This window comes from Candoia aspera, chromosome 6, assembly GCF_035149785.1.
Source record: "Candoia aspera isolate rCanAsp1 chromosome 6, rCanAsp1.hap2, whole genome shotgun sequence".
NCBI classification, from domain to species: domain Eukaryota; kingdom Metazoa; phylum Chordata; class Lepidosauria; order Squamata; family Boidae; genus Candoia; species Candoia aspera.
This window is the reverse complement of record NC_086158.1, coordinates 73,026,274-73,052,290: the sequence shown is the minus strand read 5'-3', so window position 1 is coordinate 73,052,290 and position 26,017 is coordinate 73,026,274. Positions and strand designations below refer to the sequence as shown.

At 38.5% G+C, this 26,017-nt stretch overlaps 1 protein-coding gene across 1 annotated transcript in view; it reads left to right on the top strand.

Annotated features, from left to right (window-relative positions):
• MYOF (myoferlin) overlaps positions 1 to 22,361 on the top strand; it is a 107,323-nt gene extending 84,962 nt beyond the window's left edge. The window contains exons 38-53 of the mRNA XM_063307394.1: positions 196 to 272; positions 7,229 to 7,327; positions 7,939 to 8,064; positions 9,439 to 9,594; positions 10,213 to 10,304; positions 11,199 to 11,369; positions 11,661 to 11,809; positions 12,382 to 12,521; positions 14,082 to 14,170; positions 14,688 to 14,783; positions 15,025 to 15,166; positions 16,642 to 16,741; positions 16,876 to 17,069; positions 18,049 to 18,158; positions 19,831 to 19,978; positions 22,035 to 22,361. Of these exons, the coding sequence (XP_063163464.1) occupies positions 196 to 272; positions 7,229 to 7,327; positions 7,939 to 8,064; positions 9,439 to 9,594; positions 10,213 to 10,304; positions 11,199 to 11,369; positions 11,661 to 11,809; positions 12,382 to 12,521; positions 14,082 to 14,170; positions 14,688 to 14,783; positions 15,025 to 15,166; positions 16,642 to 16,741; positions 16,876 to 17,069; positions 18,049 to 18,158; positions 19,831 to 19,978; positions 22,035 to 22,079 (1,934 nt within the window). The 3' untranslated portion in view covers positions 22,080 to 22,361. The remainder of the gene's footprint in view (positions 1 to 195; positions 273 to 7,228; positions 7,328 to 7,938; positions 8,065 to 9,438; positions 9,595 to 10,212; positions 10,305 to 11,198; positions 11,370 to 11,660; positions 11,810 to 12,381; positions 12,522 to 14,081; positions 14,171 to 14,687; positions 14,784 to 15,024; positions 15,167 to 16,641; positions 16,742 to 16,875; positions 17,070 to 18,048; positions 18,159 to 19,830; positions 19,979 to 22,034) is intronic.
• Positions 22,362 to 26,017: the final 3,656 nt, after the last annotated feature.

Below are 26,017 nucleotides of genomic sequence, written 5' to 3'. Positions count from 1 at the left end.
AAGAACATTGATTTAGAAGAAGGAAGGATAGTTTCTTTCAGCTTTAGGCATCACCAAACCAGTTCTCTAGACTCTTCCATCCAGTGGAAGAAAATAGGAGAGCAAAGAATTAAGAGAAATAAAAGCTGAAATTATGACTCCTGAATTTATAAATCTGGTTCTCAGTGTTTCTTGGCTTAATTGTTTTATCTGCAGTTAGTATTCTAGCAGCTGCACCTCGCCGAGATGTAGTAATTGAAGTGGAAGGTGTGCAACCCTTACTAACAGCACAGGTAAACTTCTTGTGTTCATTCATTCTTCCATGGCCAGTTCATTTGTTTTTTGGCATGAAAATCTAACCAGACAATTTATCTGTAAAAGTTGTTGGAAGCTAATATGTTCTCTCTATGTAGCCGGTATGTATGTTAATCACTCTGTTGTCTTCTATTCTTTTTTATTTTTTAATTTATTTAATTTATATTTCAAATTTCTATCACCGCCCATCTCTCCCGAAAAGGGGACTCTGGGTGGTTTTTGTATGTGTAAATCAGGTTTCCCAACTTGGTGCTCTTCAGATGTGTTGGACCTCTCCAGTCAGTATGATGATAATTTGATGGGGCCTTATGGGAACTGAAAACCAACGCATTTGAAGGTCACAGCTAGGGAGGGCTGATGTAAATTATTGTCTGTCTTCTGTGTGTCTGCAGTTCCTGAACTGGCTGCCAATAGTTTTGTGTTGTTTATTCGTTTAGTCGCTTCCTGAGTCTGATCCTAAATTGTGCAATAAGAAGTTCGTGATCTGAACTACAGTCAGCTCCAGGTCTTGTTTTTACCGACTGTATAGATGTCCGCCACCTTTGGCTGCAAAGGATGTAGTCAATCTGATTTCGGTGTTGTCCATCTGGGGACGTCCATGTATAAAGCCGTCTCTTAGGTTGTTGGAACCAATAGTTTTAGATCATATTTTTTTCATATCATAACTATCATATCTTTGGAACATCATTCCCCCAGAGGTGAGACAGGCCACCTCTCTCCTGGACTTTTGAAAAAGATTAATGACCTGGTTTTGCCAACAGGCTGGAATGGAAGGTGGAATAGCCATACTTGGGGATGGCTAGCACCCTAGAGTGGCTTCTGATGGACCTACTATACTCACGGTTTGATAAAGAACTCTTGCCCATCTTGATTCCATCACATTCTTACTTTTATTGTATTTATTGTATTTATAACTGTTTTGGTTTTTAATTCTACTTTATTGTAGACCACCCAGAGTCCCTTCTTGGGAGGGAGATGGGCGGTGATAAAATTTGATAAATAAATAAATATCTGCTCTTCAGTGAATGGACTGATAAATTGAACTGGCAGTTGGAAGGCTTCTAAAATTATCTAAAATATTTATAAAATATGGTTCAATGTGGAAGCACTCTGTCAGATGTTGTTTATTCGTTTAGTCGCTTCTGACTCTTCGTGACTTCATGAACCAGCCCACGCCAGAGCTTCCTGTTGGTTGTCAACACCCCCAGCTCCCCCAGGAGCTCCAATCCATCACCTCTAGAATATCATCTATCCATCTTGCCCTTGGTAGGCCCCTCTTCCTTTTGCCTTCCACTCTCCCTAGCATCAGCATCTTCTCCAGGGTGTCCTGTCTTCTCATTATGTGGCCAAAGTATTTCAGTTTTGCCTTTAATATCATTCCCTCAAGTGAGCAGTCTGGCTTTATTTCCTGGAGGATGGACTGGTTTGATCTTCTTGCAGTCCAAGGCACTCTCAGAATTTTCCTCCAACACCACAGTTCAAAGCATCTATCTTCCTTCTCTCAGCCTTCCTTATGGTCCAGCTCTCGCAGCCATATGTTACTATGGGGAACATCATTGCTTTAACTATGCGGACCTTTGTTGTCAGTGTGATGTCTCTGCTCTTAACTATTTTATCAAGATTTGTCATTGCTCTTCTCCCAAAGATTAAGCGTCTTCTGATTTCCTGACTGCAGTCAGCATCTGCAGTAATCTTTGCACCTAGAAATACAAAGTCTTTCACTGCTTCTACATTTTCTCCCTCTATTTGCCAGTTATCAATCAAGCTGGTTGCCATAAACTTGGTTTTTGTGAGGTTTAGCTGCAAGCCAGCTTTTGCACTTTCTTCTTTCACCTTCATCATAAGGCTCCTCAGTTCCTCTTCACTTTCAGCCACCAAAGTGGTATCATCTGCATATCTGAGATTGTTAATGTTTCTTCCAGCGATTTTAACTCCAGCCTTGGATTCCTCAAGCCCAGCATGTCACATGATGTGTTCTGCATACAAGTTGAATAGGTAGGGTGAGAGTATACAGCCCTGCCGTACTTCTTTCCCAATCTTAAACCAGTCCATTGTTCCGTGGTCTGTTCTTACTGTTGCTATTTGGTCGTTATACAGATTCTTCAGGAGGCATACAAGATGACTTGGTATCCCCATACCACTAAGAACTTGCCACAATTTGTTATGGTCCACACAATCAAAGGCTTTAGAATAGTCAATGCAACAGAAATAGATGTTTTTCTGAAACTCCCTGGCTTTTTCCATTATCCAGCGGATATTGGCAATTTGGTCCCTAGTCCCTCTGCCTTTTCTAAACCCAGCTTGTACATCTGGCAATTCTCACTCCATGAATTGCTGAAGTCTCCCTTGCAGGATCTTGAGCATTACCTTACTGGCATGTGAAATGAGTGCCACTGTTCGATAGTTTGAACATTCTTTAGTGTTTCCCTTTTTTGGTATGGGATATAAGTTGATTTTTTCCAATCTGATGGCCATTCTTGTGTTTTCCAAATTTGCTGGCATATAGCATGCATTACCTTGACAGCATCATCTTGCAAGATTTTGAACAGTTCAGCTGGGATGCCATCATCTCCTGCTGCCTTGTTATTAGCAATGCTTCTTAAGGCCCATTCAACCTCACTCTTCAGGATGTCTGGCTCTAGCTCACTGACCACACTGTCAAAGCTATCCCTGATATTGTTATCCTTCCTATACAGGTCTTCTGTATATTCTTGCCACCTTTTCTTGATCTCTTCTTCTTCTGTTAGGTCCTTGCCATCCATTGAAAAAAATGATAGCTGCATGACAAAATGAGTATTTGCGTGAAATGTCACAGCATAAATTTGAAATGGACATGAACATTCAACGTTCAAACATAGTTCCTAGCAATATCCTCCGTATTATTTTCTGTAAAATAATCACCATTTATATACAATTAGATAGATAGTTGCTAGGTAAGTGCTAGATTCATCACAGACAACTTTGAGACTAAACACCGATTTAAAGGGATTATTTTAGTTTGTGCAGCTAAAAGGTGAAAATATTTGACATTAGTTATTTAATTCAGAAATGTCAACATTTTAATTCAGTGATTATTTATTTTCTTTCTGTAATTGCAGAGGTTTAAAACCTTGTTCATCTTGTTTTGAACATTCTTCTCTCCATCCCATTCAGTCTTTGATATAGGGAACTGCCCTTTAATTATATTCTGTGGAAAGAGAGCCAATTATATTGTTAGTCTAAACACCCCAAGTTATAATAGAATTAATTTCAGACGTGTGTGTTCTTGCAGCTAATCCATTTCTCTATTGTAGTATTTAGTCTCTTCATTCACAATAGCAATTGGAAGAGATTGGGCATTAATATTATTAAGAAATATTAGGCACTACTTCATTGTGCATGCTTACTGTATGACTGCTACTGTTTATTGCTAACGTTTCATTTCACCGGAGGATACATTATTAGAAGTATGACTGAAAGAGAAAAGGTTATATTCCCTAGTTATTTTTCTGGAGACTCTAAGCAGCAAACATCTTAAGAATACTTTTCTCTATAGAAGATTCCAAAAATGTAAGCTAATTTAAAGCTAAATAGCCAATCTATAAAGATAAACTCAAATATTTTCTTGTGGAAATTTTTGGGAAAAAAGCCAGACGTAGTTTCCTATAAAAAGAACATGGATCTTTGGCTCCTACTTTTTGTCTTTTAGCCAAATACTAAAATCAGATGTTTGCACATGTTACAAACTGTGTAAGAAGATGCTAAGTTCAACTCCTGGCATCTCCAAATATAAGGATTCCAGGAGAGCAGCTGAAAAGATTCCTACTTATTGCTCTGTTCAGCCACTACCAATCAGAACAGTAATATTGGACTACAAGGATCCCTGGTCCGACTCAGTGTAAAGCAATTTAATACACCAAAGTGACTTCAGGAATTGACCATAGAATGGCATCTACATCAAAATGCTTAGATGAATGTATTACAGGATACCTGAAATAATTAATGACAAGATAGTAAGGTTGGAGCTGAATGCTCCTTTAAAGATGCAACATTCCAATTTTTACTGGAACAGAATGGAAAGTAAAGACTCCTTAGAACAAATTATGTGCAGATCTTAGACTAATGTGACAGACGCAGAGCTTTCACAAACTACATTCCAATTTCTAGTGCTTAAGCAGTATGTCAGCTGCACTCAGCAAAATGGCTTCTCCAAGAAGAGTACATGTATGTATAATGCATGGGGATTATTCCCTTTAGATGCTTTTATCATTAAGCTTTCGGGCCTCTTTTCAGTATTTTGCGCAGGGAGGTTTTGGAGAAAAATAGAAGTTCCAGTTCAGTGCAAAATTGCAAAATATTTCCATTGTCACCAATTGAGGCATCTGCAAACTACACCTTTCACTGAGAATGGGAAAAGTTGCATTCATACAGGTGTGTTGCCACTAACACGTGGCATCTGATTGGCATGCTAACAGCAAAACGCTACAGTATGTGTGCATACTCAGAAATGAGACAAGTGAATTCAGAGGGATAGACCCCCATCTAAATGGACATAGGATTGCAGTCTATTAAAATAAAATCGTATTGCTCAATATAACAGATTTTTTTTCAACCATTGGAGAACAAAATTTGGTACTGATCGTTTTTGTACACACTTTCTCCAAAATCTCAAACCACTAGGCATACAATAAATTGATGGAGGAGCTTTTGGTGCACAGTGATTGCTTATGGGTTTTATCATCAACTGGGTTCCTACCTAGAAATTATAATTCTATTTTGCTGTTTAAAGACTTCTGCAGAATAATCCAGGAAAATAGTACTTTTCAGGAATAACTATAAAGAATAATTTACAGAATATCCTTCTTTTGGTGAAAACTGTAAAGCTCAGCTCAGCCTTCCTCATAGAGGTTTTGTTGTAGTGAAAAATTGGAGGAAGGAAAGGCAGGTTACATACATACAAACCTACTGTATATTCTATCAGATATTGGGGACATAAAGAGTGTTGACCTGGGCTGGCAGGATTACAGGTTATATATTGAGGAAGCTTATACAGTCATCTGTAGTGTAACAATACTGCCCCAGCAGGATTATTTTTTGGAAAATATTTTGAAAAAAAAAACTTAGCAAATATGTTCTGGTTCTTTACAGTCATTCAATATTTCTTACATAGCTAGTTTTACCAATTTAAGAAACATTTAAATTACCAGTTAATCTTGTTTCCAAATAAAATTGCATAATGTTTTTCTTAAAAGATAAACTATCTTTACTGTAACAACACACACAAAAAATACAAGTACTGTGAGAATATCTGATAGGCTACAGACTTCATACAGTACAGTGTTGAAATAATAAAGCAAAATAGGTCTTGAGGCTGCAAAGCTGTGCACCCTTATCTGGAAGTAAATTCTGGAAGCCGCTCAGAGTCATTTACTGAGATGGGCGGCTATAGAAATCAAATAAATAAAGATTCTGCCAGATTCATTGAGATGTAATTAATAGAATTTTACTGTATATTGTTCAAAAAGATTGTTGTAGGACTAAGCATAGTCAGGGGAACAAAATAATGCAAGCTATTTGGAATTGCTATGGCACATGACATACAATGTCTATGAAATTAAAAATGAGTAGAATATGATTATCGTGCTCCTAACTCTAGACCTCTTTCAGAGAAGCAGACGATTGGTCCAGTCTTAATTACTTGACGTTCCTAAACTAATCAAGCAATCCTCTGATTCTTGGGCTAATCTGGAAGTGTCCTGGAGATAATTTCGAGACGGGATTTCTTTTTATCCTTCTCTATTTATTCTCATTTGACAAGACTTATGGAATTGTTAGATTATAACAAGTTGGGTTGATCTGAATGAACCTTTTCCACTTCACTACTTAATATATGGACAATGTTAAGAGACAAATAAAAATATATTATCTGAAAATATATCCAACAAATCACAGTTTAGCTTCTATAATGTTTATCTGTTGTACAAAATAGAAATGGCTGGTTCAATTTTAATCATTCTGCTTTGGCTTCCCCCACCGATCCACCCCGGATGTGTTTCCATGAGCAGCTCACAGAAAAGGTAATTGAATCAGATCTGTGTGGTTTGAGTTATTGATGCTATATCCTGTAATTTTTGCATGCATGAATTTAATATGCACTACTTAATTGAAAAAAGCTTTCTGGTCCCTTCATTTGGGAAATAGCTTTGAGTGTACAAAGGGTTTAGAAGCTTCTTTGTGAAAATTAATTCCTTAAGCCACACCCAAAATGTTCTCACGTCCTCTTCCACTGATATAAGCCTCTGCCTGTTCAAAGAGGTAGAGCAGGGTTTCCCAACCAGAGGTAAGTGAATACGAACCTACAGTGTTTCCTACCATATAATGTTGGTGCTTTTTATTAAGTTTTATTTTTCACAAAGAAGCTTGTGACCTGAACCCTAACCCCAACCCTAACTCTCTGCCTCAACCTTATGACCCTGGAGGAACCCTTAAAATATTTTTCAGGCCTCAGGGAACCCCAGGCTCAAATAGAGGCCAGAAGTTACAAAATTATTATATTTGTTTCATGTATGGGCCTGTATATATGTATTAACAGTGTTCTTAAACTAAAAATAAAGAATGAAACTTACCTCGTTAATGTGAAGTTGCCTGAATTTGAAATAATTTTTTCAATAAATCGTGATCTCCCAGGAAACCCCTGGTGACCTCTCATGGAACCCTAGGGATCCATGGAACCCTGGTTGGGAAACCCTGCTCTACCTCTTTGAACAGGCAGAGGCTTATATCAGTGGAAGAGGGCGCGAGAACATTTTGGGTGTGGCTTAAGGAACTGTAACCTGATATGGCAGGAAGACACCAAATTGGGGAAAGTACATGTACAGTATACATAGCTAAAATAATTATCCCAGAAATTGTGATTGCTCCCTTCTTATTCTTATTTTTTATTGACAATCTTTAGGAAGAAGAAATTGTGGACTGGTGGAGCAAATTTTATGCTTCAATTGGAGATACTGAAAAATGTGGACAGTATATTCAGAAAGGATATGATACATTAAAGGTATTTATTCCAATGAATTTTATGGATTCACCTAGCATTGGCTTCCAAGTTTAAAATAGCAGTGTTTGAAAATAAATAGGTTTTAGATCAGTACATTTTTTGGCCAATTCATTCTTTTTAGAAAAGAATGTAGTAGGGGCCTTATGTCTAACATGATAATCTTTTTACTTTTAATCTTGTTTTTTTTCTTTTTCTTTTCTTTCTTTTTGTTCTTTTCTGCCTTCAAGTTATAGTTGACTCCTGGCAACTGCCTGGAGAGATCCCTGCAGTTTTCTTCACAATGTTTTCAGAAGTGGCTATTGCCTAGGGCTAAGGGAGACTTTGTGCCTAAGTGGAACTAGAACTCACAGTCTCCCAGTTTCTAGCTCAGTGCCTTAACTACTACACCAAATGGCTCTCAGTGCTGTTGCTCACTGATTTGTTATTTGAATAATCTTATTTTTTTACCCTATTGTCAAGAATTCTTTCACAAATATAATTAAACATTTTCCCCAAATCATCATTTTTGTTTGAAGCTAGGAACATTTTTCACTATTTTAAATTTCTCAGCATCTGTCATTAATGTATAGACCACATTTCTTTTAATAATGGCACTTCACTTTTGTTTGTAGGTTTACGATGGTGAACTGGAGAATGTACCTGACTTTAGGGGTTTAACAGACTTCTGTGATACTTTCAAGCTGTATCGAGGTAAAACTGAAGAAAATGATGACCCTACAGTTGTAGGAGAATTTAAGGTACAAAATGACAATGAAAACAACAAACAAATTATGGTGGGGTATGTTGGTTTTGTCTCTCCACATCAGCCCACTGAGAATACAGTCAAAATACACAGTGCAGTTACTCCAGAACATCCACAACCTATGTTGTCCTTCTGGCATATAAAAGGATAACATAAAAAAAAAAGATTTCAGTACAATATCCTGGCCCTGTAGCTTACAGGCATATGCCTAAAGCAGTGTTTCTCAGCCTTGGCAACTTGAATATGTGTGGACTTCAACTCCCAAAATTCCCCAGCCAACATTGAAGTCCACACATATTCAAGTTGCCAAGGTTGAGAAACACTGGATTAAGGTTACATTACTTCCTATCCTTGGGAGATAGACCAATCTTACCTGAGATAAACAAAATCAAACTTTATTTTAAAAACCTAGGCTGCATAAAACCTTATTTACTAAAATACATGCCATGTTCTGAGCATGCTACAGGATGATAATGCTTTGTTAAAATTAATGAGCTAGCGTGGGGTTCTGCTTTCAGATTAAATTTCAGCTTACAACAAGTTAATAAAAAGTGAAATAAGTCTTCTTGGCAGCCATCAGATATTCCACAGAACGTTCTTTTTGTACAGCAAAATAAAAACACGGAGCAAAAAGATTTAACTAGAACACATACACACACAAATAAAGATCAACATTCTAATATAGTATTCTGGCTAAAATGGATTACTTATTACCTATTTCTTTTTAAATAGCATCCTCTCAAGCAAAATCCTCTGCTTCTTTTCCTTAGACCTCCTCCAGTTTCTTGGGGTAATTCCAGATCTCTAACAGAGCTAATGGAGAGGTGTTTTCCCAACTCAAGTACAATTTCTTGCTCCATTTCCCTGAAATTAGATTCAAATCTCCAAAATCTAGCAAAAAGGAAAGACTTGGGGAAAATCTGCCTTTTGCACATGTGATAAAAAAAGCATCTCTCCCTCTGAATATTGATTGAAACACTGACTATCAAATGAATGTATAGTGTGAGTTCTCTTTCTACACATTCACTACAGCATCAATCAAGAAAAAAAGGGTTATCCAGATATGTTTTAATGTTTGGCTTATAGAAAATAGTATTTCTGAAGACATACTTTCTCAGTGAGAAATGTTAATCAAAATGAATTCTCATTTTGTATTCAGAACAATATGAATAGATCATGTCAAATCTTGCAAAGATACATTTTTTATAATGAAAATAATTAATGTATAATTGCATATTATGGCAGCGTACTATTTTAATAAATAAATAAATAAATAAATGTAATATATAATTGTCATACATTCCTTGCTTATTCCCCAAGTAAAAGGGCTTGTTTTGGCTTATTTACTAGTATTCGTGTGTTTTATTAGGGTTCCTTCCGGATCTACACACTACCAGATGATCCAACTGTACCATCTCCTCCTCGTCAGTTTCGTGAGCTACCAGACAGTCGGCCTCTAGAGTGTATTGTACGGATTTATGTAGTACGAGCCTTAGAACTCCAACCTAAGGATAATAACGGACTCGTAAGTTAAGGTCTCCAGCCAATAGTATTGATTAGAGCAGTGTTTCTCAACCTTAGCAACTTTAAGATGTGTGGAGTTCAACTCCCAGAATTCCCCAGACACTATTCTGGGAGTTGAAGTCCACACATCTTAAAGTTACTGAGGTTAAGAAATGCTGGATTAGAGCATTGTAGTGTATTAACTGGGAAATAATGAGTTGGAATGTAATTGACAGGAATGAATAAATAGAAAACGATACGAAATGTTCCTGAATAAATGACTTTCACTAGAGGTTTCTATAAAATGGCAGTCATCATAATCTGTCTCATGGTGTGGAGGGGGTGAATGAGATAAAGATTCTGTTCTTAATGCCCTGATGCAGAAATTAAATGCAACACAAGTAGATCTCACTGCAGGTTGAAGCATCAGCAGTTCCCTGGGAATTAACTGGAAGGCTTTGAGAACATGGCTAACTCCTCCATTGAAATCTTTGGAAATTTAGAATTTTTTTGTGTCCTGAACAGCCATGAATTTAACATTTACAATATCTTTGATCAGTCGAGCAATGAATGTTAACATCTTTTTTAACATTATTATTATTAACGTTAACATCTTCTTTCTTCCTTTGTGTCCAAATAGTGTGATCCTTACATTAAGATCGGCTTAGGCAAAAAAACTATAGAGGATAGAGATAATTACATTCCCAATACGCTGAATCCAATTTTTGGCAGGTACGTAACTAAAACCTTCCTCCTTCTCTTGTAATTAGAATTTGTGTACAGAATACCAGATTGGGATCATCCTATTAAAATAGTGGAAGAAATCATTGTGAATTTATTTTGACATATGAAAAAATAGTTGTGTGTGAGAAGAGGGGGAAGTGTGACATGCTTTTCTGTTTTTTTTTCTGTTGCTTCTGTTGATTTTATCTAGAGAAGATTCTGGGTTGGATTAAAGCACAGAGAAGAGGTGTGGTAGAATAATTGCTCCCAAATGAGAAAAAGCTCCTTTGTTTTAAATGTTCTTCTGGTACCTGTAGAAACAGAGATACTCTGGAACTGCATTTAAAGAAAGATTTTGGGAAACAATGGAAAATTTAATTCTTACTGACTTAATAGAATGATGTATTCCTTACAAGTCAGCCGTATCTGCACGCTCTGATAACTGAAGAAGTGTTTTTCATAGAATCATAGGGTTTTGAAGAGACTTTGGAGAGCTTCTAATCCAATCCCCTGCCCAAGGCAGGAATTCTTACAATTTTCCAGACAAATGGCTGTCCAACCTTTGCTTGTAAACATCCAGTGGTAAAGCACGCATAGCTGCAAGAAGCAGACTGTTCTTACTGCTCAATAGCATTCATGGTCAGGAAATTCCTCCTCATTCTGAGTTTAGATCTCCCCTCTAAAGCTTCAGTTCTTGTCCTGCCCTTGGAAATTATGCAGAATATATCCATACCCTCTCCCCTGTAACAACCTTTCACGTACTGGAAGACTATCAATCTTGCTCTTTTGTTTTACACAGCAGCTCTTAAATCGACTTAGTTGTATGAGCAGGGTTAGCAATGGTTTTGTTAGTTTGGTTCATCTTTTCTGGAATTGACCTCTACTAGCCGTTTCTGCATTTAGAATGTATGAATTGAGCTGCTTCTTGCCTCAAGAGAAGGATTTGAAAATTTCTGTCTATGACTATGATCTGATGACTCGAGATGAAAAAGTTGGTGAAACCACAATTGATCTGGAAAACAGATTCCTCTCTCGCTTTGGATCTCACTGTGGGATACCACAACACTACTGCACGTAAGTCTTTGTTATCCCAATTAGGTACATAAAGGAAGTCCACCATAGGTCCTGCTAAGACAAATAATTTAATGATTTTTTTTAAAAAAATCATTACATTATTTGTCATTTTGATGGTACTGCTTTTTTTCTTTTCCTTCTTTCCTTCCTTCCTTTCCTCCCACCCACCCACCTTTTTTTTTTTCCGGCAAGCAGTAGAATTTTACAACAATCATATCTAAGAGTAATCAAAGTATGTATATCCAAAACTATAATGCATTTATTCCAAAATATATGTTGTTTCCTATAAAGTTCAGGTATCAATACCTGGAGAGACCAATTAAAACCAACACAACTTTTGCAAAATATAGCCAGAGTTAAAGGCCATCGCATTCCAGTCCTCTCTGAAAATGGAAAAAGGATTAGTTATGCAGGAAGAGACTATACTTTGGAAGAATGTGGTGAGTCCTCCCCTATTTAATTAATGTTGCTGATTATATTTGCCAAGTCTCCATTTACTGCCATTATGCTTTTAACTGTGTATTAATATAAAAGGTAGGGCTGCATTTATAGGTAGTCCTCGTTTAGCAACCACAATTGGGACCAACAACTTGGTCGTTAAGTGAAGCAGTCACCAAGTGAAATCATGACTGTGATTATGATCTTACTTCAGCTTTCCTTTGCTTTACAAACCTGTGAAGGTTGTAAATGCGAGGATTGGTTGCAAAGTTACTTTTTCATCACTGTTGTAACTGAACAGTCGCTAAACGAGGATATTGCTAAATGAGGACTATCTGTATGTCAGTGGTTGTGATTTGGGATGCCAGCTCGGCAATGCTCAGTGGGACTTTCCTCTTGTTTGTTAGGGAAAAGTGAAAAAATGTTTGCATAAAGCGTGCTCAAAGTCTGAAGTCCATGTATTTTAGATTTAAGGCATCACATGTAGATACTGTATATATTAAAACCAATATGTAGATGGGAATGTCTGTTCCATTCAGTGAGTGATGATTTTCATTGTTTCACTTTATTTCAGAGAGAAACCAAACGTTGCATGAGCATCTTGGACCTGGAGAAGAAAGACTGGCTCTGCACATTCTCAGAACTCAGGGCTTGGTACCTGAGCATGTGGAAACCAGAACCCTGCACAGTACTTTTCAGCCCAACATTCCCCAAGTACTACACATTTTTTTGTTTACTTTCTGTTCATGAGATGCAAATTCTTGGCATAGCTAGATACAAAATGATTCCTATAATAGAACTGGGTACCTATCTATTCCTTTTGTCAGTAGTATTATATGATATAGTTCATAATGCTGCCTTGAGTTTCTGAGCAAACAGGAAGATATAAATCTAACAAATAAATAATTAATATCCAGTTATTCTGTGGACACAACCTAGCCAGAGATAGGAATATCTGAAACTCATAATTTTAGTGGGAGAGCTTTAAGTGTATGCTTGATCATCCTGTTTAAACCAATGTAATCCATTTGGATTTTAAGTAAAAGTAACATACTTGATTTGTTAGGTCACAGATTTTGTTGGCTAGACACATAGTATTTTGTAGTATTTCATCTACTAAAAAGTTTTTGTTTTGTTTTGGGGTTGTTGGTGTTGTTGTTGTTGTTTAAGTCAGTTTTTGACTCCTGGGAACTGCCTGAACTAGTCCCTAGAGTTTTCATGGCAAGGTTTTTTGGAAGTGGTTTGCCATTGCCTCCTTCTTAGGGCTGGGAGAGAGGGACTGGCCCAAGGTCACCCAGCTGGCTTTGTGCCAAAGGCGGGACTAGAACTCACCGTCTCCTGGTTTCTAGCCTGGTACCTTAACCACTAGACCAAACTAGTGTAGTATACTAAAATTCATTAAAATTGGAAGCATGCCTAATTCAGTGGAAATCAGTCAAATTCAGGATGCAACTCTACCCATTTACCCATATATAATATATCTTTATGCGTATATGTATCTATACGCATGCTTATAGCAAATAGTGATAATATTTTGGGGATATTCAGGTGTATATCTAGGAAAAGCCCATTGTGAAAGACCATGTGTAAATGAAATTAAATAAATAAGTTGTGCTTCATAATATAGTCTTCTACCATATGATTTTTTAATGTAGATGACTACATATGCTTTTTACCACTCATTGCATTATAATTACTTCATTTAATCCAGCAAGGGAGATCTGCATTTGCAGGTAATATAGACATAACTTGTAATACTATTTTTTTCAAAAAAAATCTTACAGTGAAATATAGCACACACAATAAAATAAATAGTAGAAATATATAATAATAATCAGATGATCATCATCATGGGAAGTAGCGTGTGAAGGATGCTTCTGAGGGTTAAAGTGAGTGTAATTTCATAGCAATCCCATTGTGTATTATTATGATTTGTTATTATCAGTCAGAGTCTAAACGGCTGTTTTGAGTGGGTCCTATGAATGATCTTTCCTTAGAAGTGCCATTCCCGACTCCCCTGTACTATATTGCAAAATGCTTTTGAATAACCCATATGTTTCAACCGTAGCTTGTCCTTTGACTATAAAAAAGTTGGGTGGGACTCCTATTCAGGACAACCCAGCCAAATAGGACATGGGCATGCAGAGTGAATTCTAAGGTGTTTTGCATCCAGGACATGTCATCAGATTAGAATACTATTATGTCAAGATATGGGATTTTTCTTCTTCTTTTTGTAAAATAAAGCCTGACATGATCATTGTCTTACTGATACAGGGAAAACTTCAAATGTGGGTGGATGTTTTTCCTAAAAGCTTGGGCCCACCAGGTCCTCCTTTTAACATCACTCCTCGCAAGGCTAAAAAGTGAGTAAGCTTGGCTGAAGTTTGCTAGCATTTTTCGTTGCCCAGAAATATTGATCCTTTCAAATCTGAGGTGAGTGAAAGGTTTGCCTTACATTCTATTCCAGCCTTTCTCAACCTTTTGACCCTGAAGGAACCCTTGAAATACTTTTCAGGCCTTGGGGAACCCCTGCACATTCAGACTCAAGTATAGGCCACAAGTTACAAAATTATTATACTCGTTTCATGTGTAGGCCTGTATGTATATGCATTAACAGTGTTCTTAAACTAAAAATAAAGAATGAAACTTACCTCTTTAATGTGAAGTTGCCCAAACTTGAAATAACTTTTTAAATAAATCCTGATCTCCCAGGGAACCCCTAGTGACCTCTCGTGGATCCCTAGGTTCCATGTAACCCTGGTTGAGAACCCTGTTTTATTCTTTTCTGTTGCCCAGTGTCACCACTGCTGAACTCAGATGGAGGCAACCATGAGAGCATTAAACCTTACCACTTCATTCTTTCCATAACTTGCATTACAGATATGAGCTACGGGTGATTATTTGGAACACCAAGGATGTCATTCTGGATGAGAAAAGCATCACAGGGGAAGAAATGAGTGACATCTATGTAAAAGGGTAAGGATGCGTTTTGCAGGGCTTGTTGAAAATAGGAAACTATTGTTTAGTTTTACTGACACTGGTCACTTTGCACTGCAATCAGTTGGAACTATTGGAATGAATATTCATTCAATATTCATATTCAGTCATTTGTCAGTAATCATAAATTTGGCTGCAAGGCTGTACAGTGTTCTTACATTAGAAAGATTAGTGAGTTCTATAGACTGCACAGCCCAAGCTGCTTGCTTCTGCCTTTCAGATGGATGTCTGGCTACGAAGAAAACAAACAGAAAACGGATGTCCATTATAGGTCCCTTGATGGGGACGGGAACTTCAACTGGAGATTTATTTTTCCTTTTGAGTATTTTCCAGCGGAACAACTCTGTACAGTTTCAAAAAAGGTATCATTCCTGGACATGATTGAAAACTCTGCAGTAACTAATGCACATGAGAATGAGTGTGTAATGTTCCTCCAAGCTCGTATTTGTTTTAATGTAGCTGTGAAAACCATAGTACACAGATCTGCATGCAGAAGGATGGAAGACCTTTTAGCCTTGCCCTGCTTCTCTGATTTACCGCTCAGCCACTTCTTCATCCATAGAAGAAAAGAATTATGTATTAATATTTCTCCCTAAGGATGGAAAAGCAAGGAGATGTTATATGGGAAGGACAATTTTGAATAGGAAATAGAAAGGAAAGGAACACAGCTCTTCCCTTTGCTGTTCTTTCACTACAGGTTTTCACTTTTCACACCCATTTTTCATTTAAAATAACAGCAATCAAATATGCTTGTCGTTTAATGTTGAGAGATAATATTACATGGTGCAAGATAATAGCCTAGAAATATGAGACAAGTAACTCAAGAGTGATTATGCCTGTCAGTGGGCAATCTTCCCTGTGATCGTGCCAGGTGCCTGTCTCACCTTGCTAGCTAATATATATTTCTGTATCTTTAAAAATGCTTCCCCCCCACCTTTTATTTTTTTACTGTGGCAAAGTTTAATGGAAGGAAAGCTCAATTTTCAGGCAAAAGCTTTCACAAAACAAATTGAAATTCAGAATTACAAAATACATCATCAGATAATGAAAACAATGAAAATCTATAATCAATACGTAATAAAAAACTAAATAAAATATAATGAATGATTTAAAAATGAGTCAGAACAAATGAGCCTTTAAAATCCTTTCCAAGGCCAACAAAGGAGGTATCCCAAATTTTGGGGGGGGGGCAGTGTTACAGAAAAGACCCTCCTCCTAATTCTCATTCTGTTTTACATAACAAAATGGGGCAGCAAGGCTATTAACTGATGCAAGGGATAGGGACCCCATGATGTGCTGAAAGTTTGGCACAAATTGTTAGTGACTTACCAGGCGCAATTCAAGGAATTGCTACTAACCCCTAAACAGGACTGTTCAGCACTTCAGATTCGAAGGCAAAAAGGGGCACGCATCTGGCACCTGTCTGCAACTCCTAAAAACAGATATGTCTTTTCCCAGGATCACGCAGCCCTGTCACAGTGACGCAGCAGAAAAACTAAGTTGCCAAGGATTTGTTTGTACCATGGCTAGCTACAAGAGGGGAAGAATCCAGTGGCTGAATCTAGTTTATGTACATGACCCTTGAATACAGAGTGTTCAACCAGCTTTCCATGGGCAGAGTGCCACTGGCTTCTAATGTACAGATTACCTTGAAATACACAGAACTGAAGCTAGTTGGTCCTTCCAGTCTCTGTAGATTTTCTTCAGTCAGAACTGAAATGCTACTGATGGAAAGTGATGAATCGGTGATGCTATGAGCAGTTTTGCAGAAGATAGTGAGGGAAATATATTATAGACTCCTTGTTTAGTCTCCCACTCTTCTGATTCTGGTTCCTAGGAACACTTCTGGAGTCTTGACAATACCGAGTTCAGAGTTCCACCCAAGCTGCTTATTCAGATATGGGATAACGATAAATTTTCCTTGGATGATTATCTGGGTATGTATATAGTATTTCAGGATTGGGAGGGACAGGGAGAGAATCATGCCCCAAATATCCTGAAGTACTGTGTGCCAAAATGTCCTAAGGTAATGACGCCGTTCTCTTTCCTGTCCTCTTCTCTTTTTCTTTAGGTTTTGTTGAACTTGATTTACACAGCACCGTGGTACCAGCCAAGGTTCCACAAAAGTGCAGTTTAGACATGATTCCAGAATACAAGCCAGTGAACTCGCTTAAGACCGTGAAGACTGCTTCGCTATTTGAACAGAAATCCATGCGGGGATGGTGGCCCTGCTATGTAGAAAAAGATGGCTCCCGTATTTTGGCTGTAAGGTTCTGTTAATACTCCTTAATCACCAGGGTTTCCCTTTTGCCTCTCAAACTTTGATTACTCTCCTTCCTCACAACAGATTTAACTTAGTTTTGAAGGGGAGTACTGTATAAAGAGTACAGTTTGGTGTAGTGGTTAAGGCATCAGGCCAGAAACCGGGAGACTGTGAGTTCTAGTCCAGCCTAGCCAGCTGGCTAACCTTGGGCCAGTCACTCTCTCTCAACCCTAGGAAGGAGGCAATGGCTGACCACTTCTGAAAAACCTTACCAAGAAAACTGCAGGGACTACTCCAGGCAGACTCTGAGAATCAGACATGATGGAACGGGGGCGGGGGTGGGGAGGAATTGAAGGGGAGAAGAAAAAAGAGGAAAATGTCTTTCTGTGACACAACATTTAAAAATAAATAAAATAACAGTTCCGTGCCTGTCAGCTCCTTACATGGGACTTTCATTTCATTTGTCTTCAGAATTATAATTCCAAGATTTTTGTATGAGCTCATTCTTAAATTTTGTTTTATAAAATCCACTCCACTTCTGGTTATCCCATTTCTTTGCCCTTACTCCTCCACGCTACAGCATGATAAAAGGATGGAATCCAGAAGCTATCTAATAACTGTTTCTTGCCCCAGACTGAAGTAGTAGAGATTGAACTGATTATCAAGATTACTTCCCGGAAGTACCAATATGCGGTGAAAATCAGTGCAAATAATGTGCCCGTGCTCACACACACACACCCATATGCCACACTCACAAAATCTGGCCTGGTGGGGTGGGGGATTTTCCTCAGGAGAATCTGGCTGGGGAATTCTGGGAACCGAAGTCCACACATCTTAAAGCTACTAAGGTTGTGAAACACTGCTCTAGATCACATTTGGGGATGGGGTTGAAACCCGCTCATGCAACACTGAACATCATGAATAAAAGCATTAATGTGCAACACTGTAAAATTCTTGATAATATTTTTTATTTATTTAAAGGGGAAAGTTGAAATGACTCTGGAAGTCCTTGGTGAAAAAGACCTTGATGAACGGCCAGCTGGTAAAGGGAGAGATGAACCTAATATGAATCCCAAACTAGACCTACCAAAGTAAGATATTTTCCTCTGTTTATTTTAAGGTTGCTATCTTGCAGATTGGTCTCCCAACACGTTGGCATGATTGTTTATAAGCCTTGGGAATGTCATGTCCAGGGAAACTTAAAGCCTTAAAAAGAGAATCATTTCAGTGAGCTCACATGCTTAGCTTGGCTCTCAGTGGTCCAGTGACCTTTGCTGTAATGCATAGACCAGCCCAAAGGTTTGGCCTTACTGGAGACAGTTGGAATTCTTTTCTATATTGCACAACTTCTCATCTGTAACTTGGAAAATTACATTGAGATGATCTTTTGATAGTTCCTACAGCTCTTTCTCCTCCGATCATCAGTCTTTTTCTCCAAGACAAGTATGTCTGAAGCTTAGGATCAAATGTATTTCTGACAAGCACATTTTTGTGCAAACTTTAATTTTAAGAACTGTAATATAAACAGTAGTAGACATTTGGAGATGAGAGTTGTGGGAAAGAAATAAACATTCTTTTTAAGCAGACAAACTGGAAAAGTTGAGCTTTTACACAAATATACAGGTAGTCCTCACTTATTGACATTCAGTGAATGGTTGAAGTTACAACGGTGCTGAAAAAAATAACTTTATGGCCCATTTATGACCTTCACAGCATCCCTCAGTCACATGATCACTATTATAGTCAGTATGCATTGTCCTGTGTCTGACCTGTGGTTTTTTTCTTTTCTTCCCTCCTTGCAGAGCAGAGAGATTAGAGAGGAAGGGATTGTAAGAGAGTAAACTGTTTGCTCTTCTATGTATTGAAAGCAATGCAATCGCACTGGCAGCCCAGGGCAGGGAGATGCAGGCATGCTACGCAAACCGCTTACTTTCTTGAAATCTCTTCTCCAACCTCTCTGCTCTGCCAGGGTGGGGAGCAAGTGATTTTGGTAGGCAATCTCTCCTTTGCCTGACCCTTCCCCCCTCCTAGAGCAGAGGGATTGGAGGGGGATTTCAGGAGAGTAATCTGTTTGCTCTTCTACACATCAAGAGCAATGCGATCATGCCAGCAGCGGGAAAGGGTCAGGCAAGGGAGAAATTGCCTACAGGAATTGCTTGTTTTTTTTTCTCCCCTCCCCCCCCACCAAGAGTGGCAAGATTGGAGACACAGGGTTTTCAAGAGAGTTCTGTAAGCTGTTTGCATAGCATGCTTGTGTCTCCCAGCCCTGGGCTGCCAGCGATATCACATTGTTTTCAATGTGTACAAGACAGTAAGCTGGCACTCAAGCATTCCAAATGGCGGGGGAGTGGTTAGGAGGCAAACAAAAGGGGAAGGTAGTGAAACTGACTAGATTTGTCTATTTCCAGTTGGAAAGGGCAGTTGCAGTCACGTGATTTCCCACTTAGCAACTGCTTTGCCTAGCGGCGGACTTGCCAGTCCCAATTAGGGTCATTAAACGAGGACTATCTGTGCTCCTACTACTAATTATCATTATTATTATTATGTACATATTATTTGCCATTAATATCTACTAGATTCTTATCTTCAACAGAGCAGTAACAGTATTCAGGCACAAAATTCAAAACCCAAGCTCTGAGTGATCTAGTATTTCATTTTATAAATGGGAGTTGTTTTATACTAGATTTTTAAAGTTCTAATTTCTGCATACATAGTCAACTATATCAAAGCCATATCACTAATTGGACTTCCTTCCTTCCACAGCCGGCCAGAAACATCCTTCCTTTGGTTCACAAATCCATGCAAGACTATGAAATTTATTGTGTGGCGGAGGTTTAAGTGGGTCTTCATTGGCATCATCATTCTGCTGATTGTGCTTTTATTTCTAGCGATCCTTCTGTATTCCTTACCAGTATGTATTTTCTATTTGTATCTTTTTAGTCTCAAGTTGGTTAGGTTGATAATCAGGTTATACATTTATGCACTTGACCACAGACAACATTCCTTCATCTTGGCATCAATAGGCACTGATGTGGAGGTATATGTTTTTAATTTTACTAAGCAAAATAAGTACTTTTAAAATGGATTTAAATCTAAATCAGTTCATTATTGCTTTAATTAGGCTATTATTTTACATATGTTCCAAGTATGAGATATTTTATATTGAACAATATGTGGTACCAATAAGGTGATAACTAGACAATCCAATTCAAATGTCACAAGGTGTGGGAAGATACTTTTTAAACAAATAAATAAATTGATTTAGTAGATAAGATATATTGCATCCTACACTACTGTATCTTCAGCAAAGGATCGTTACCTTGTCGTGGTGCTGGAGCTTGAGCACCTCAATGATGCCATGAGCTAAACCGTGAAGGGCCACCCAAGACGGGAAGGTCATGACAGAGAGGTCAGACTAAATGCAGTCCCTGGGGAAGGTAATGGCAACCCACCCCAGTATTCTTGCCGTGAAAACTAAATGGATCAGTACAACCAGAGATATGTCGGTATACCATCGGAAGATGAGACCCCCAGGTCGGAAGATGGTCAAAATGCTACTGGGGAGGAACAGAGGATGAGTTCAACTAGCCCCAGACGTGATGACCCAGCTAGCTCAAAGCCTTATGATGAAGGTGAAAGAAGAAAGTGCAAAAGCTGGCTTGCAGCTAAACCTCACAAAAACCAAGATTATGGCAACCAGCTTGATTGATAACTGGCAAATAGAGGGAGAAAATGTAGAAGCAGTGAAAGACTTTGTATTTCTAGGTGCAAAGATTACTGCAGATGCTGACTGCAGTCAGGAAATCAGAAGACGCTTAATCCTTGGGAGAAGAGCAATGACAAATCTCGATAAAATAGTTAAGAGCAGAGACATCACACTGACAACAAAGGTCTGCATAGTTAAAGCAATGGTGTTCCCCGTAGTAACGTATGGCTGTGAGAGCTAGACCATAAGGAAGGCTGAGAGAAGGAAGATAGATGCTTTTGAACTGTGGTGTTGGAGGAAAATTCTGAGAGTGCCTTGGACTGCAAGAAGATCAAACCAGTCCATCCTCCAGGAAATAAAGCCAGACTGCTCACTTGAGGGAATGATATTAAAGGCAAAACTGAAATACTTTGGCCACATAATGAGAAGACAGGACACCCTGGAGAAGATGCTGATGCTAGGGAGAGTGGAAGGCAAAAGGAAGAGGGGCCGACCAAGGGCAAGGTGGATGGATGATATTCTAGAGGTGACAGACTCGTCCCTGGGGGAGCTGGGGGTGTTGACGACCGACAGGAAGCTCTGGCGTGGGCTGGTCCATGAAGTCACGAAGAGTCGGAAGTGACTAAACGAATAAACAACAACACACTACTGTATATCATGTATTGGTTAGTAATAGATAACTTTCAAAATACCTCCCATCTCTATGATTCTGTGAAACTATAACAGTAATTAGATTAATTAGACTAATAGTAATTAGACCAGTGTTTCTCATCTTGAGCAACTTTAAGAAGTATGAACTTCAACTCTCAGAATTCCCTAGCCAGGATGCTGGCTAGGGAGTTCTGGGAGTTGAAGTCCACACTTCTTAAAGTTGCTAAGGTTGAGAAACACTGAATTAGACTAATTAGAGTCTCTACGATTCTATACAACTTTAATAGTAATTAGACTAAATGCTGATTATTGTAGCACTGTATCAAGATTACATTAAGGATCAATTCCCTGCCACGATGTTTGTATATGCTGCTCTGAAAGCAAGTTAAGCAAGAGCTTTTTGAACCTAACCTGTGTGCAGAAAAGATGTTTGTATATGAATGTCCATCAGTGCACAGGAGATGATTAGCTAAGCCACACAATATGAATATGTTTTTTCTTTAAAGTATTTTATATTTTGGAGTGATTTTAGTTGAACGCTTGTGAGTTAAAAGCTACCATGCATGTTTAAATGTGTAGAATTCATTTTGGCTTCTTTTTATTTTTGTAGAACTACATTTCAATGAAGATTGTGAATCCATTTTCAGCTCGTTAAGGAAGATACTGTTCTTGAAGCTTGACTTTGAAACGAGGTCATCGAACCTTTGGGCCGAATTGAACAACCACATCAAATTATGTGTCTGTCTCTGATCTTCTGAGTTTTGCACCAGGAAAAAGACCATTTATGTGAACTTAAGTGCTATCCAAGATGTTTTGAGAAATGACAACTGAAAGTGACTATGATTTCTGAATTATTATTTTGATAGCAGAAAGATGATAAAACGATCTGTCCTCTTTGTTCTTAAACATTTTTCTCAATATACCTTTCATTTTTTTTCAGTTTTACCTTCCTTTTAAAGATGTACTCTATTTACACTATTTACACTATTTATACATGTCTACTGGCAAGTAAATCCTTCTGAGTTTCATAGGGACTCACCTTCAGGTAAGTGGAATAGGACTTCAAACGTTTGTTTTAATCATGAGCAGTTTGAAATTGTGCCTCTTAAATTTATGAGGGAAAAAAATATGCTACATCTTCTTACATGAGAAAGTGCAATAAAATGGTTCACTAGCGGTCTGAATAGGATATTTTAAAAGATCATAATAACGGCACTAAGCTTCACTTTGCTATGGTTCAGCTTTATGAACAAAACTGAAATAAAGCCAAACAAAGTTTCAGTTTAGTTTAGTGGTGATTGTGTTTAGCAAAATACAGATGTGGTACTCAATTTATTTAAAATAATTATTGTCCAGATACTATTCAGAGGTTCTCCTGTCAGGTTACAAGCCATAAGAAGCAAAATAGAACAGTAAAAAAATACTAATTAAATTTAGAACACACAATAACAATCAAACTAACACTGATAGAGAAGGTCTTAACATAAGGCATGGTCAGGGGCATCCAGAAGAGGGGGCCCTCCCTATAATTCTTAATGTTTAGGGGTGTACTGAGACAGAGACTCCCTCAAATATGGTCCCAAACCATTAAAAGCCCTAACACATCCTGGAGACAGCAGAAAAATATACTGTACCAATATAAAATGTGTTACTCCCGTTATTGATCTCTATCTGACCGTAGTAATTATGTCACCAAAAATTGTGTCCAATTGTATTGTGCTTGGGGCAAATTAAAGCAAGGGACTGATGATTCCACACACACATTCGCTTCATTTCCCCCTCTGACTCACCAGTTAGCAGGAAAACAATCACCAATCACTCTCCTTAATGTGGGATGGAGCATAGTGGCTTGAGTTTTGACAGATGATTACATGGTGGGTATAGCCATCTGTCAACCCATAATTTGGAGCTGTGGGTATAAAATTAACCTAACAGGTAGGAGATGCTAAAGGCGGTGGGAAGACATGGGATAAAGCAGGAGGGAGCTCTCCCAATGTACCTTGCAACCCCTTTTCCCCACCTGTTACCTTCAGTCCAGCTAAGTTTGAACTTGGGCATAAACTAATGGTGTGGTACTTGCTGAACACCACTCTATGCTCCAAATTAGCCCAGCCTCTGACCCCATGAGCTGCTGCCATGCCTTCCATAACTCTGCGTATGGGAAACATGTTATATGTTTATATACCACATTAGCAATCTAGTGCTACTAGGGATAATAGAAGCCCATACTACTGCTGGCATCTTACCAAATCTGGAATTGGTAAGTACACTTATACTTGGAATTGTAGTTAGGGATTAAAAATTCCCTCAGCATCCATGTCTCCTGCAAAAAAATTATGTCAAATTTGTTGGAATTATCAGGGGTCAACTCAGCATTGTCTCATAAGCATAAGGGGGTCTTTCTAGTAAATGCATCTCTATTGTGCTTGTGGGATGTCACATGAGTCACCTGATTTCCACTTCCTCCTCCTCCTTGGGTTTGGGGATTAACAATCTCCATATTACCTCTTGGGCATACCTGCAAGCAGGAGGTGCTGCAGAATGCAGCTCTTGTCCTCTTATCTCGCTTGCACGCAGACTTTCTATTTCCATAGAAAGTGTCTACAAAGAACCAATGATGAATTAGGGCTTTCTACTATGAAGCTATCTGTATAGTTCAAGGCTTTACTTGGTTTTCAGTAATTACACAGCAGCAGGCAGGGCGGATACGCAGATGCTCACACAGTCTCTAATAGTCTTGAATCACTTGGAAGCTTACAAGCAAGATCCTGATAAGCAAAAGTTCCAAGCATCAGGCAGAAGCATAATCAGGGCACAGTCTGGAGGCCGTGGAGTCATCGTAGGTCATCAGCCAGTCCAGGTTCAAAAGCACAGAGTTTTCACAGACAAGAGTTCAGGGTGCAGTGGACAAAGGTTCCAGTGAATGGATTGCCTGCTAGTGGTGGATCTAAAATAAAACCCCACTAGGCGTAAGCAATCACCAGTGGGAACGCCCTTGCAGTGAATGATGAAGGCATCTACTTCTGTCCTTGTGGCCTGCAGCTTGTGGAGAAGGCAAGGAACAGCCATGAGGAGCACATGTGCAAGAGTGGGTTTCTAGAATTGGGCGAGTGCTAGCCTGCCCCTAAAAGTGATGTACATGACTGTGACATCTAGTGCCATCCATGTGGGAATGGAGTGAGAAAAACACCTTCACCTCATCAGAAGAATGTAAGTAATGATGGTATACAGACACAGGCACCATACTTCATCAGACCAGTCCTGGAGGCTTTGCCTGGTTGTTTAGAAAGTTTGTGCCCTGATTAAGTGGAAGTGAGAATAGGCCCACTGAACGTATTGCAATAATTCAAAAAAATCATAGTACACAGTCCTGTCCTAGACAGAGTTCAATATTCCACACTAATCAAAGGGATTCAGGGTGGGGAAGTAGTTTAACTGCACAGGACCATTTGCCCATTCTTCATATGATTCCTGTTTCTTCCACTTGTATCAGATGTAGTATTTTTTCTCATTCCTGTATTAATATATACAGTACGTGGAATTTATTTTATTTTATTTTTATCCCGCCTTTATTATTTTTATAAATAACTCAAGCTGGTGAACATACCTAGTACTCCTTTGTCCTCCTATTTTCCCCACAGCTTTACCACCTCCTATCCTAATAACTGTATTGGTAAGCGCACATTCATGGTTCATCTGAATGGTCAGACACATCTTACAGATGGAAATCCTAGGCATAGAGTTCCATGGGTAAGAAGAACACATGCCAATGAATTTTTATAGACTCTGGAAACTTGCTACAGTCTCTCATGTTTTCCCCATGATCTGCCAAAGTCCCCATGGAGAGAATGGCCATAATCACAAATGTCAAATACAATCCTTTTAAAGAAAACTAGTTAACACATACAGCTGAGAACTTTCACTTTTGGCTGGGTTCACATAGCACGTAAACCTAACCTCAGGTTAAAAAAATACCACTGCTGAATTCATGAACATGCAGCATGCCAAGAAATAAACTGTATTGTGACTTACCATCATGGCCTGGCTCGTTTATTGTGCTGAAACAATGGCTGGTTCCTATCACGTGCTGGACCACAGTCCATCAAATTCTACTTTAGCTTAGTCATGTATTTTATGAGGGTCAGGTGTTTGTGTGAATACACCGTTTAGAAAATACAACTTTTTTTTAAATGAGCCATTCATACTTAATTGCCACACAGGCAACTTAAGACAGGAATCACTTCTGCAGAGGACTCAACTCCAAACATATGTTTATACTTAGACATGAAGCAGGGTTAGGATGAAGAAATCTTTAGGATTTTGCAGATGGGCCTTCTTTCTCATTGGAATGCAGCTTGCCCAGTCATTCCCAATAAGTCAATGGCAGCTGCAGAAATTAGAAAGCTCTTACCTTCCCAATGAGTCATGACAGGGCAACCTTTGAGTCTGTGTGAAACTTATAGAAGTTGCTCATTTTTCACCTTGACTGGGTAAACGATAATGACCTAAATTTGGTGAATAAACTAATGGCTATAATTTGGTGAAATCATTTCCATAATGTGGAGCATTACATATTAGAATGGAACAGTTTTT